Source organism: Lactuca serriola, chromosome 1, assembly GCF_051521515.1.
Source record: "Lactuca serriola cultivar US96UC23 chromosome 1, Lser_US96UC23_V15, whole genome shotgun sequence".
In the NCBI taxonomy this organism is placed as follows: Eukaryota; Viridiplantae; Streptophyta; class Magnoliopsida; order Asterales; family Asteraceae; genus Lactuca; species Lactuca serriola.
Genome location: NC_136408.1, coordinates 205,840,651 through 205,855,383, shown reverse-complemented (window position 1 = coordinate 205,855,383; position 14,733 = coordinate 205,840,651). Strand labels below are relative to the sequence as shown.

At 36.0% G+C, this 14,733-nt stretch overlaps 1 protein-coding gene across 1 annotated transcript; it reads left to right on the top strand.

Moving 5' to 3' along the window:
* Positions 1 to 10,672: 10,672 nt before the first annotated feature.
* Positions 10,673 to 13,300, top strand: PFD3 (prefoldin 3). Its single transcript, XM_079040820.1, has 6 exons — positions 10,673 to 10,921; positions 11,417 to 11,474; positions 11,567 to 11,638; positions 11,875 to 11,994; positions 12,875 to 12,976; positions 13,070 to 13,300. Exons 1-6 carry the CDS (start codon positions 10,770 to 10,772, stop codon positions 13,148 to 13,150), a joined length of 585 nt encoding a protein of 194 aa, XP_078896946.1. The 5' UTR covers positions 10,673 to 10,769; the 3' UTR covers positions 13,151 to 13,300.
* The last annotated feature ends 1,433 nt before the right edge of the window (positions 13,301 to 14,733 follow it).

Sequence of the window (14,733 nt, the reverse complement as noted above, 5' to 3'; positions counted from 1 at the left end):
TGATGGATGATTAAGATTAAAAAAAGACGGACTCATTTTTTAACCATGGTTAAGATTCTCGTCGTAGTTAGTTAACCCAACATATTAAAAAAAAATGCAAAGTTGATCTTCAGCTTCAGTGGGGTAAACTGCAGGTGGATAAAAATAGAGGTGTACAACAAAAGTGGCCATATATAGGCTTAATTACAAGTAAAACTGACCACCTGCAAAAAAGAATTATAGGAGGAAAAAAGCAGTAATATTGCTAAACCTAGTGCTAAAAAATAGGTCACAGAGAAGAAGCAAAAGGATGAGATGAACGAAATCAAGCAAGAAGTTTTCTAGAAAAGAACGAGTTTGAGATATTATTTATTGTTCATGGCACATGTTAAAGAAATAAAATTTAGCCCACGAGGACGTCTGTTTCATTAATAATAGACATTATCGTAGTTGCTTATTCAAGACAACAAATCTAGTGATGTTAATGGGATCAACCAGCGGAGGAAGTAGCATTCCCTGCATCTTCCCTCAAATTTCTCAGTGCAAATTCTCAACGTTTCCCAGCACCGCTCGGCTCCTGTCCTTGTTTCCCCATTAACAATGTTTGGTTTGAAATCCCTTGTTTATTGTGTTTAATCTATTTTTATTCGTTTTATTTCGTTTAACTTTATATCACTCTAAATTTATTATTTCAAAGGCCCCATTAGTTATTGGGGACGGAGCTCCCCATTAGCCACGGCAGTGATAACTGTCTAAATATTTATTTTCAACGTCTGATGAAGCGTCGATGGATGGAGGAAATACGCCATCTCACACGCTTGATTATGGGGACTCAAATTCAACACCACCTCCATCACGCCTAAAGGGAAAATACTAAAATAAGTTAGTAATAAAACTTATATATAGTAAAACACCATATTGGAATAAAAATTATTTATATAAGCTTAAATAATACTCATATATGATCAAAATCTACCTTTTGGGATAAAGGTACAATGCTAAGACTATGATCAAAATCTACCTTTTGGGATAAAGGTACAATGTTAAAACAGTTAAAACAATACTCAGTAAAACACCCTTGGAATATTGGTGCTTCCCTAATTATATAAGTTAAGATAACACTTATATATGTAAAACATTATCTTTGGTTAAAAATTTGATTAGTAAACTAAGTTTAAAATGCTTATAAAAAGAATACTTGATAATTTCAATATAAACCACTAAAACCTGTGAACTTACCAACATTATGTTGACGTTTTCAAAATTGCATGTATTTCTAGGAAACCAAGAGATGGAAGTTGCACACCCAGAAACCAAGATATAAAGTTGATTACTCCTATGGAATAGTATTGTATTTTGTAGCTTGACAATTGAAACTTAGATTATTGTGAACTCTGAATATTGTTGTAATAATTTTTTAGAAATACTACTATCATGGTTATGTTATACTTTTCTATTGTCCAATGACTATGATTAATAAGATGTCGTACAACCCGACGTTTTCACCACCGGTTGGGGGTGTGACATACCAAAGGTAGGTCCAAACAATAAACAACACTACTTACTTACTACATGACCTTCCTTGCAATGCAAACATCATTTCTGACGTTTTTTAATGGTTACTATTGTGATATGTGCTCAGGCTACCAGGTCTTGGTGTCCCGGATATGGACCGAAGATCTGGAGGTGGTGCCGCTAGTGAGTCCCCCACGAGATACCTAGCTGCTATCACAACAAATTCGTTAAAGTTGCCCCATGAACTGTGTCAAGCAAGCTTTGATGACTAAGTTAGATCGGTTGGTGAAAGGATATGATTCCTCCTGGAAGGAAGGAACCACCTGACTGTGTTGGGTGTGAGGTTGGCCATGAGGCTAAAGGTGAAGTAGCTGATTAGAAGCTCCTTCCTCATGGAGGAATAAACATTCTATTTATAGGGGACAATTAGGTCAAATGGGATTAAGTCAGGCATTGGGCCAACCCAATTCGGGCTCAGCTAGCAAGGAGTTGGGCAAGGCCGCCTAGGGGCGCCATGCACAAATTGGAGGAACGCACCAGGTGAGGCCACAGGGGGTACCAGATAAGGATGGCAGGCGAGCACCAGGAGAGCGCCAGACAAGGTTGGCACACTGGAGTTTTCTAGGCCATGCTAATGGACTTGACATTAACAAGTCCACCCCCCCCCCCCCCCCTTGGATGTGATTGGTAGGCGGACAATAACATTGGACTGGACAAAGTCATACAAGCCGTGCGTCATCAAGTCCCCTTATTCCGTTGCGATCGGATCAGACTAGACATATCAACAATACATCAAAGAAATAAAAAAGAACGGCCAAACCTTGCCCATGTGAGCTGTGGTGTGGTATTTTTTTTCTTTAAGCTTGGTTGCTTTAGTCATAGATGGTTTATGTTGTATATTGGTTTGGTTTATTCTCAAAGGATAATGTTGACCTATGAGGTGTGTTTGTTCATGTTTTTTCCCATTGGAGTGATTTTTTCCAAAGGTTTGTGTTGGCCTTAGGAATTGATTAGGAATGACCCTTACTTGCTTTGTGGGGTGTTAAGACTCGAAAAGTTCTTTCTTTTTATAGGTGGAAGTTATTTGGCTCAACAATTTAGTCGCTTTACTAGGTTGATTCGAGCTGTGGTTTGAGGATTTATACTTAACCAAATTTTTTGGTTTTGGCTCGAGAGTTCGTGCTCGCGATCTCGGGGTTTGCCCTTTTTCGATTCGTTAGCCTATGTTTTTAGGCTAAGGCGTTGGCTAGCCTTTTCTTATGGACCTTGGCTGGTTCACATTTATTAGGATATTCACTTTTAAGTAAAGTTTTCTAGTTACCCTTTAAGACTTTGTTCTAATTCTTGGGCCTATGAGAGTTGCACTCTGTCCCTAGTCATCTAAGTTAAGTCGAGATCGTTACCTCGAGTTGTTTAGGACTTAGGTATTTTTTGATATCAAGAGAAATGTTATGAACCTTTAAAGCCTTTGTTCATGTCATGGGAAAAGGTAATAGTCCTTTGAGTTTGATTGACATGTTTAGGGAAAGGTTATGAGCCTTCAAAGCCTATGGTTGCATCCTTGCATCGAATTCACTCAAGTGACATAGATGATCAGTCCTTGTTATCAATTGGTAAATGTCCACAACCTCTTATTGAAAGGATATCAAGCTTGAATAATGATAAACATCTAAATTGTTTTTGAAAATAGTCGACCTCCATCATTCTAGTGATAATATTCTGGAAATATCAACACTGTTTAATGAGGGAAAAAATAACTAAACTTTGACACAAAATGGGCCTAAAACAAGTGTTAATTGTTGGGGTGTGATTATCCGCTTGGAGTTAGATCACATTGCCCTCGCCCTTGATGTGTCTTATTCTGTCTTTTCTCATCGCTCTAGGAGTAAAATTGGCGTAAATTGTACGCGTTCCAAGTTCGGGGGATGGGCCTCCTATCTTGTGCTTCCAAGACATAAGCTCCATTCTAGTGTTTCTCCACTATCTTGTATAGGCCTTCCCATGTGACACTTAGCTTTCCCTGGGTTGAGTATGACTGAATTCGTTTTTCCTTGTTGTGATATGATCCAGCCGGTGTGATGCAGTGTAGATGTTGCTACGATCATGCTAAGAAGGGATGCTGATAATGATGATGTATACAACAAGGCTTCTATATGGATATGAAACGTGGATGGTGTGACATTTCTTATCGTCGTGGTGGAATGTCAACGATAATCATTTACATATTCTGTTTTGCATGAGCATTGTTAACCATCTTTAAGGTGTTTCTTATATAAGCTATACCTAGCTGATTTCCCCCTAGTTGATGTGGGTAGTGTAGGTAGTCGTATCAGACTATGGTACATATGGCAAGGTTTCTATAAGAATGTACCACAAGAAACTATTGGCAAGAGCCAAGCAACTATTGGCTCTTGCCAATAGTTTCTATAAGAAGGTACATCTTTAAGTTGTTTTCATGATAATAGACATCAAAACTATTGGCAAGAGCCAAGCAACAAAGATGTTAAGGAATTGTAAGTAGCAGGGCTGCTATCGTGATAACGTTCTTGTTGAAGAGTAACCTTGCTATAGTAAGATGTAATATAGGAAACACCTTATCGATTGCCTGAGCATAGGAAGACCATGTTGATTATAAGAAAAGAACCAAATATATGGTGCTAAGCATGGCATATGCTTATGATGTGTGACTTACGGTGCTGAAGAACTCTTCATACTGCCAGTTATGCACCTCATGAATACCTTCCTATTCACTTAGTAGTTGACTCCCATCATCCAAGAGTTCCACAAAGCACAAAGCAAGCAACATTCATGTAGTAACACTCCAATCCATAGAACTATCATAGAACATTTACCCCACACACCAGTACTGTTGGATTAGGTGTCTAAGCCATAACTATATTTGGTATGTACTTGACCCGGTTGTAGCATGGTCCTTTTGGGTTGCCTTCACCAAAACAACTTGACTGGATGAATAATGGAGAAAGAGGATATTATGGTTTATTAACATATTATATGAATAATATATTAAAAGAGAAATCATATTATTTAATTAACATTGGTCAAGAATTAATTTAGAATTAATTTTATGGTCAAAAGAGGTTAATTGAATTAAGGGGACTGAAGTTGTAATTATGAGATAGTTGCAAAATGGGTTGAGGATCCCTAAAGATAGGGGTGGACGAAATCTTATGGATAACCCATAAGAATTCGTCCAAGGCTAGTGTCACACCCCCAAACCGGAACGACGGAAACGTTCCGGGGCGGAGGACGTCTTGTTTAGTATCACAACACATGTATCATAGTAATCATAGTAATAAAAAACCATTGCATTAATATTTAAGTGTTTACAAAGATGTGTTTCACAAAAGATTAACTCCAAAAGTAAATAACAAAACAAGACATGAAGCTACTATATTTCATCTTCTGAATCCCAGAGCGCGTACCTGTCTACTAGTTTCTTGAGAATACAAGTTATTTTGAAAGAGTTGATCAACATTTAAGTTGGTGAGTTCATAAGTATTTTAGTGATGTTAAGTAAATCGTAAGTTCTTTTAGAAAAGTTCGTTTGTTCCTCCAGAAGATCCTATATCTTCTGATATGATCAAAGATAAGTAAAATGACTCTACAATCCTTTCTATGAATGCTAAGTGGATACAAGTTATATAGAATCCAGATCAAACAAACAATCGATTGTGTGAATCTGCCCTAAGCCCACAACCAAACAAGGAATAGGAAATGAGGCGGAAGTCACACATCCCATTGTTTGTTAGATCTCCATTGTATATAACCCTGGTGTATTCACTTGGTACTCATGGAGTTAACTGTAATAGTTCCTTTATATTTGATGAAAACATTCTTTAAGGAAAACCCTTATTTCCTTTAGTAAAAATGGTAACCACAATAGTTCATTCTATAATCACTTATTTTATACAAGCTATATATAATCTAATATCGAACGGATAGTTAATTGTATGAATATGCCCTAAGCCCACAACCAAATAAGGAACAGGAAGTAAGGCGGAAATCACACATCCAACTGCCTATCAGATATTAATCATATATAATCCTGATGTATAAACTAAGGTATTATAGAATTAACCACTAAAGGTCCTTTAAGTTATACTGGTTTAATAAAATGGATTAAACCCTTTTACTGATAAGTTTCTAGTTTAGTCTACTACATGTTCTATCTAAAAAGTATGTTTTTGTACTAGAAAACGATGTATTGAATTTGTATATTATGACTTGACCCATACCTGGTAATCCTTATGATTACTTGGTGTATACGGAATATATATATATATATATATATATATATATATATATATATATATATATATATATATATATAAGATTGAATAGATAGTATATTGAGTACATCTGCTCTAAGCCCACAACCAAACAAGGAACAGGAAATGAAGCGAAAAGCACACATCCTACTATATGTTAGAGCCGATTAATATATATCCCTGATGTATAAACTAAGGAATCATAAAGTTAGCATTATAGGCCCCCTCTTAACTGAATGTATTAACTACCTTAAAAGCAGTTTGTTAATTAAGGTTTAAATGTGAGATGGTTGTAACCATGCTTGATTGACTAGTATAAGACACGACGTTCCAAAGACATCGAAATGGTATGACATTTGTCACCCATAGACCTGCAGGTTCCACTGTAGCTAGCAACAAGGTGTATGATGGTCAATCTAGTATAGATCTATACACAAACTCACGCTCTCCCTCCAGGAGACTTTGTTTACAAAACGCGTCCTAACAAGTATATTGCTAAGTCGTGAAGTAGTGGTTTCACATTATTGTTATCTTGTTCTTGTTTTAGTATGTTCCTCTCCGTTTCTCTTTATAGTATGTTCTTTCTATTTCTCGTTATAGTATGCTCTGAACTCTTAAACTATACCCCTTATAGTTTACTAGTATGTTTGTTTGAACTGTTACTGATTTGAATAAAAGACTCATTTATCTACCTAGTTATGATTGTACTTTAAAAACGGTGTTTTATAAACAATAGATCAACATAAATTAAAAAGAGTTTTTGAAATGGTTTTGATCACTTATAAACCATAAGAAATCCTTTTAATGTGATGGTTATCACAAATAACATTTACACAATTTATCATTGTGTTCAACTTGTATTCCCCCTGAAAGCGTTTAAAAACATTTAAAAGATTGATTATAGGGGTATGAACTCACCTTATGTAGGTGATTCAACTGCAGATTCGTGTATGGATGAGGAGTTCCACGAATAAATTCCCGAGACACAAACGAGTCCTAAATGACATATAACGACATATATAGGCATGTAATTAGTGTTTAACACGACTAAAATGCAAGGAAACAACCTAAGGGACTAAGGAACACTTGAATGAAGTGTAGAATCACATTTGATTGATCAAAGGGAAGTTCACGGCCAATGGGATGTGTTTACGGCCATACCAAGTGTGTACGGCCGTACACACTCCAAGAATGGTGAAATCTGGGTCTTGATGCATGGGGATTCAAAGGTTCAAGGGTAATAAGCATATAGAAGTCCCTGCTTTCTTTCCCTAACTAGGTCGCAAATACTATTACATACTACTCAGACTAGATAATTCTTCGAATGAGAGATCCTACCCTACAACGGTTGGACTCAGACAAGAGCTACGAAACAGAGCTAGACCTAACCTTCTGAAATTATTTAGTCCTTGCAATATGTAACTTAACATATTCGTTTACTAGTTAGCGAAAGACAACTATAACTCCTAAAAGCACAAAGCAAGCAACATTCGGACATCAAGTATACATAATTAAGCATATACTACTCAGGCTATCATCTTGACTAATCTGTACTAGTATGCAGTTCTCATAAAGTTGAAACACATATAGCAGGCACATAAGGCATCCTTCCTAGATCCTTAGTCCTAATCTAGCATGCTATTCTAAATAGATAATCATAATATAACATAAACTTATATGGGTATATTGGGAGTACTTACTTGAGCTCGGCTGATTGCATGCACCACACCCTTCTTCTCTTTTCAGAGTTTTTTTTCTCTAAAAATGCTTTTGGCTTTTTCTAAAACTCTTTTCTTTTCACACATTCGTTTTTACAAAAATTGATTTTCCTTTTTGAAAATTTCTATACCAATTCCTTAGTTTGAGTTCAGACACACCTGAAAGTGTGCCCGAATCCATCAAACCAAGGCTCTGATACCAACTTGAAACATCCCAAAAATACATGCCAAAAATTTCATTTTTAACTCATTAATAAAACCATAATTATCTTTCAACATATAAAAATCATAACTATGTATCTCAAGAATAACATAACATCTGTCAAATATATCATAGTATACACATCCTAGGCTGAACAAATGGTGTGTACACTACAATCTTCCCGAGCTCCTCTTTTGAAAATTGAAGCACCTGAAATCAAAACTGAAACTGTAAGCACGAAGCTTAGTGAGCTCCCCCAACTACCACATACCATACAAAGCACATATCAATAATAACATAACTCTGGGACTACTCCCACTGCATCGAGATGAATCCCGACATTAGCTTACCCGACATCGAACTCCTGTCTGGCATCGAGCTCACCCTGGCATCCGACCGCATCGAGCATCGGGCTCACCTCGGGATCGGGCTTACCCCGACACATACACATCATAAAATATATCATAAAACACATAACATAATCACATAATCTGCATCGGGCTTGCCCCGACATCAGACCGAAGCCTGGAACAAATACATATAACACATAAACTAGCATACATCGGGCTTGCCCCGAAATACATAATACATGGCATAATGACTAACTTACATCATGCTTACCCCAGAACATATAACATATAACATAATCACATATACTGCATCAGACTTGCCCGACATCGGACCGAAGTCCGGAACACATAATACATAACACATAATCATGCATGAATCACAAAGACATCAAGCATACATAACTACTTCTTGGGACCGCCCCGGCTGCGGACCGAAGTCCGGAAACATATAGACTGCATCGGTCTAACCTCGGCATCGGGCTCACCCCGACATACTCTACTACTTAAACATGCCGTCATTGGTGCCTTAGACCCGTTCCTACCGGAGGAAAACTCACCTCTCAAACTGGATGCTGAAAACTTGGGCGAGGGTGTCTCTGTCAACTGTTCCAACGACTCCCTGACTATTATGACAAAAAATAAACACTTAGTCAAAAACTGAGAATCCATCTAAGGGTAAAATGACTATTTTACCCCTTTTGATCTAAATTGGACCATGACCGAGGCCCAATCCTTTCTAGTCTTTTCAAACTCACTAAGGCCCATTAAAGTCCTCTAATGGCCCAATTTTCTAAATTGGGCCCAACTCCTTAAATGGGCTTTCCACCTAAACCCAAACTAGCCCTTAGGCCCTTAACTGTCTCCTGGTGGCCATCACGACCCAACATCTGCTAACCCAAGGATTGGCCCCTAACCGAGTCCCAATAATGCAAAGTACACAGTCTGAGTGTACGCTGAGCGTACTCTTCTGTATGCTGCGCGTATAGCTTGCATGGCTTGTACGCTGCGCATACTGGCGTGTACGCCCAACGTACTCCTCTGATAAACCATATTCTTCAAAACTGCTTAATCCCTTAAGACACAACTTCCAAACTACAAATATGAGTCCAATAGCCCTTCTTAACCCATGCAGTTGATCACTTGGTGGCTTGCACCTCACCAAATGAGATCAAACTTGTAAAAATAACAACTATCTTCATGGAAATGGCTAGATCTCTTGCATGGATGCAAATAGGGCTTAAAGATTGCAACTTTACTGCTCAAGGGACTCAAATAACTTCATGGGTGGCAACCCTAAGTCCAGAAACGGATTTGCATCATAAAAATCCATTCTTGAAACCAAAAGGGACAATATCCATGAGAACCTAGATCTATGATGTAGAAGCACCAAGATGAGAACTTTATACCTTCAATAGGCTGGAATTGATGTAAAACCTCTGGATTTACAAGCTCACTTCAATCTCTTGCTTCTTCTCTAAACACCTTCTTCTTCAAAAACACCAAAATACTCCTCTAATGGCCATCCAAGGTCCAAAATCACTCAAATGAGGGCTAAGGGTCAATTTCTAGGGTTTAGAGGGTGGAGGCTGAAGATATTAGGGTTAGGTTATGAGATAAGGAGCTTAAATAGGGTCCAAGACCCTAAAATAGTGTTCAGGTCTAATTGGTGTACGCCCAACGTTCATATGGTACGCCCAGCGTACTCCGAAGAACATTCGTGACCATCCTGGTCAGTACGCCCAGCGTATGGCCTTTTTCACTAGTACGCCCAGCGTACTCTTTCTGTACGCCGAGCGTACTCGGCTAAGCCTGAAACCACCAAACTTCCGAAGACCATAACTTCTTCGTTATAAATCCGTTTTCGACGATCCTTATATCCACAAAAAGGTAACGAGAAGCCCTACACTTCTATAAACTCATATCTTCCTAAATACTTTCCGAACAAAAGTCCATTTTTCACAAAAGCCTAAACTGACACTTTACCGAAATACCCTTAGGCTCCAAAACACAAACCGAACATCCGGAACACTTCTAATGCATCACTCGCACCCAAAATGGCCTAGATCTTACCCTTTCAAAAGTCATAATCCTTATGACGACCGACGTTCGGGCCACAGCCCTAGACTAGGAGTCAATTCAGAACAGGGCGTTACTATTTGGGTAATTTGTGCGTTTGGTCTATAACTTACTTTTTAACTCGGATGATCCATACTATTTATTTTTATTGTGCGTAATAAACAGTAGAGATCATCCGAGTTAAAAAATAATTTAGGGACTAAACGCACAAATCACCCAAATCACATGGACCATTCGTGTAATTTACTTTTACCTTTTTCGGTTTGTTCACATCTAAGTAACTATCTTTTTTTGTATACATCTAGGTAACAAATTTTTTAGAAGTGTTCACATATGACCATTATGACCAGATATAACATGTTAGAGCTGGTCATAATAGTCATATGTTAACACTAAAAAAAATTCGTTACCTATACGTGTAAAAAAAATATTTACCCAGATGTGAACAAACTAAAAAATTAATTAGACTATTTCCTTAAGTAATAATATATTAGCAAGAAATTAATTTAGTTTTATATTTATATTTCGGAAAGGACATAAAATGTCTCACTCGCCTCTTTGATCAATCAAAACCTCTCTCGAACATAACTCAGCCTCCCTTTTACTCTTTCTATTTGAATCAGTGAGCTCGGAGAAGACAATGGCTACATCATCATCGCCGCCGCAGTCGGACAGTGAAGTGGTGGCGGAACGGAGGGGAATACCCGCGGCTTCTTTTGTTAAAGACGTGCAAGCTTATTTGAATCAATTAGGTCTTGATGTCAACTCCACCCTCGCCTTCCTCCAAGAAAGGTCTCTCATTTTCATTCCATATATCTAAGCTTGTTTTCTATAGTTCAATTTTACTATGCTTTGTGTCAACGTTCTAGAAAATCTCAGATCAGATCAGCAACTGTCGTATTAGGGTTTATGAGCGGTTTTTGTGTGCAAAGCGTCAATGAAGAAATGCGCTGTTTCGTTGTTAAAATTTTGATTAACTAACAGTTTGAATCTTCTAATTAAGCTAAATACAATGTCCGATGTGTTTTATTTGGGATAACAATCCAGGAAATCGATTTGAACTAAAATTGATTTTACAGAAGTATCTACAATTCTAAATTCCTTCGGATAAATGTAATCTGTAACTAAAAGAATGAATTGATTCTACACGTCAATTTCTGATCCTGTTGTATATAGGATAACTAGATGTGAAAAGTTTAAAAACTTAACATGGAGAAATAAACTTTTATTTTAACAGATTCCAGTTTCTTTGACAGATTCCATTCCTTTTTTTTTTGGTATATTCAGGCTTCAGCAATACAAAGTGGTTGAGATGAAACTTCTTGCACAACAGAGAGATCTTCAGGTAATATACACACTGAATGACCTATAAACTGAAAATGAACAATATTATTCATTTAATCAAAACTATATAAATATTTGCTTTCTGCTTTGTAGGCAAAGATTCCAGATATTGAAAAGTGCTTAGATGTTGTTGCTACTTTACAAGCTAAAAAGGACAGTGATGAGGTCAGTTATTGTAAAAAAAAAAAAACTAAATCCTTTCTTTTTCTTCTTGGATTGATTAATTTTTCTATGGTTGATTGATATTTTTGAGAAATGTTCTTTTCTGCTACAACATTGTACACAAAAATATTCTTCCCAATTATAACAATATACAATTCTATAATAAAAAGAAATAAAACTATGATGCTATTTCTTGCATTGAATTGTGAGATATTTTATTTATTTAATTTTGTTTTCAGGCATTTCTTACAGATTTTGAAGTATCTGAAGGCATCTATTCGCGGGCCCGGATTGATAATACAGATTCTGTGTGCTTATGGTTGGGAGCAAATGTAATGCTGGAATACTCATGTGAAGAGGTGCTTATTTTTTTCTTAAATATTTCCTCTAGGTTTAAGTTTGGGTGAATTACACTTTTTGTCCCTGTGGTTTGTGGGTTTTCACAGATATGTCCCATCCAAAAGTATTTTTCATCTTTTTGTCCCTGAAAAGTATTTTTGGCACATTTTTGGTCCGTGAAGTGGATGCCGTGTTAACCACATGTAAAATCACTATTTTGCATTTAGTTTTTAATTTTTATTGATGATTGTTGTTATTAGGGTAAATTACATTTTTGGTCCCTGAGTGTAGCTGGTTTTTGAAAATTTGGTCTCAAAAAGTTTTCTCTTCAAAATTTGATCCTTATTTGAGGTTCTTGTAACATTTTTGGTCCTTGAGTGTAACTTGTTTTTGCAATTTTGGTCACAAAAACAGTCATTTTACTTGAAACGGGGACCAAAAATGTTACAAAAACATCAAATAAGGACTAAACTTGCAAGAGAATGTTTTTGCGAGGATCAAGATTGAAACAATCAGCTACATATTATTGTTGTTATATATTAATAATAATAATAAAGTAAGTAAAAATAAGGAAAAATGGTCATTTTACATGAGGTTGAGGGCTTAAAATAAACGGTGTCCACTTCACGGAGACAAATACTTTTCAGGGACTATATCTGTAAAATCAACAAACTACAAGGACGAAAATTGTAATTTACCTTTAGTTTTGTAAATGAGTAACAAGTTAAACATGATTAAACAACATCATCAAAATGAATAGTCTAAAATCGATCGGATCTTAAGAGGGTTGTAAATGCGACCCGTTTGTTTGACCTTTGACCCATTTCATATTTATATCTATATATTTATAAATTTGACCCATTTAATATAATATAATTTAATAATATAATATTAATACAGGCTACATCACTCTTGCAAAAGAACTTGGAAAATGCAAAAGCAAGTTTAGAAGTTTTAGTTGGTGATCTACAGTTCTTAAGAGATCAAGTTACCATTACACAGGTAATACTAATACAACCCATTTCATTAAATTATGATTTTTTTTGTATCATTTGATGACGTGGCGCTGATGTGGATGTTACTTGTGTGGATTAGGTTACGATTGCTCGGGTGTACAATTGGGATGTTCATCAACGAAGAGTTAAACAAGCTTCTTCTTCCTCTCAAGATTCATGAGAAAAATTAAAAAAAAAAATCAGGTGAAATTTCTGTTTTGGTTTTTTATGAATTTTGATCTCATTTCAACTTGTTGGTTTGTTTCTATGCATCCATTGTGTAACATTAATGTTTGATTATTGTGTTTAATTGAACTACTTTTCTTTCCCATTCTTCTGTTTTGCTACATTTTTTTTTCTTTAATTTTACATTTTTACTTGAGATATTTGGTTAATAGTGGAACACTGTTATTGTAGTAGAATAGTTAATAGTAAGATAGCCTCAAAAAGTTAAGGCTATGCTTGGCGCGTTATAGCTAGTTTATAAGTTACGATATAACTTTACTACTTGAGCTTTTTTAGGTTGCCATGGTTGACAAGGAAAAAAAATAGTTTTAGAAAGCTACTAGAAGTAGCTTTTCAACTAGCCAATATAATTATTACTTTTTGAAGTTCTCCCATTTTTCATACGGAAATCTCCAATAAAATCCTAAAATTTTGGCCCAGTTTACGTTTTAGTCATAAATTAATTTTTGTTTACGAAAAAATCATAAATTAACTTTTATCGGATTTTAGGACTTTTAGGGAGTAGTGAGTCGTTATCTCCCGACCCATTGAACCCAGTGAGTCATAAATTAATCTGTCTTTTTTTTTTCTTTATCTTTTCCAACCTACAAAACATGGAAATCTTATCTTTCTTAACCTATTTAACCCATTTACTTAAAAAAAAAATACAAAACAATTAAGGTACAAGTTTTAAAACACATTGTACAAGAGAAAATGAGAGAGAGAAAGTAGAGAGAGAGAGGATGAGGTTGGTTAGTGAAACCAATTAAACAACCCGCTGAAAAGAGAGAGATACCGACGGTAACTCTATTGCTAATTAAGATTTTAGCTTGATTGTTTTGTATTTTTTTTAATTGAATGATTGAGTGGGTTGAAAAAGATAGGGTTTCCGTGTGTTATGGGTTGGAAAAGATAAAGAAAAATGAAAAAGAAAAACTGATGTGGCAGTGGGTTGGGAGGGAATGACTCCCTCCTCTCTTGTTAATTATAGTAAATGCATTTTTCTATAGGCCATTTTATGTCATTTTACACTTTCCAGTTAGTTTATCCGTTAGTTTTTACCAAACATTATTTTTTATAAACCAGCTTATCAGCAGTCAGGTTAGTTTTTTAGCTGTCAATTAGTTTTTCAACTCCCAACTAGTTTTTTAGCTATGAGCTAACAAACATAACCTAAACCGAAGCAAAAAGCTATTTATAACCCACAAGTTTAAGGCTCATAAGGGCTCCACTCCGGGGGTGTTTGGGGTATCTTTTGAGAGGGCAAAATGACTTTTGGAAAAAGATAACAGAGAAAGAGAAATGATGTTTTGTAAAAGCTCTTTAAAAGCTCCTTTTGGATTTTTTATAGAAGGAAAACTGACTTTTTGAAAGTCAGGGAAACCTGGCTTTTTGGAACTTTTCCTAAAAGTCCTTTTGCCCTCTCAAGAGATACCCCAAATACCCCCTCATTGTTGTTAACTCTTAGTTGTTACTTTATACCATTTTTTTTACAAACTCATGCCACAAGTAGTAGGCTAGTGGTGTTTTGTATATTTT

Bases quoted from the DNA above. Each gene is read 5' to 3' on its own strand.
- PFD3 (XM_079040820.1), top strand. From the start codon at position 10,770: ATGGCTACATCATCATCGCCGCCGCAGTCGGACAGTGAAGTGGTGGCG. The intron at 10,922-11,416 runs GTCTCTCATTTT...TGGTATATTCAG, and splicing joins CTCGCCTTCCTCCAAGAAAG to GCTTCAGCAATACAAAGTGG. The intron at 11,639-11,874 runs GTCAGTTATTGT...TTTTGTTTTCAG, and splicing joins CTAAAAAGGACAGTGATGAG to GCATTTCTTACAGATTTTGA.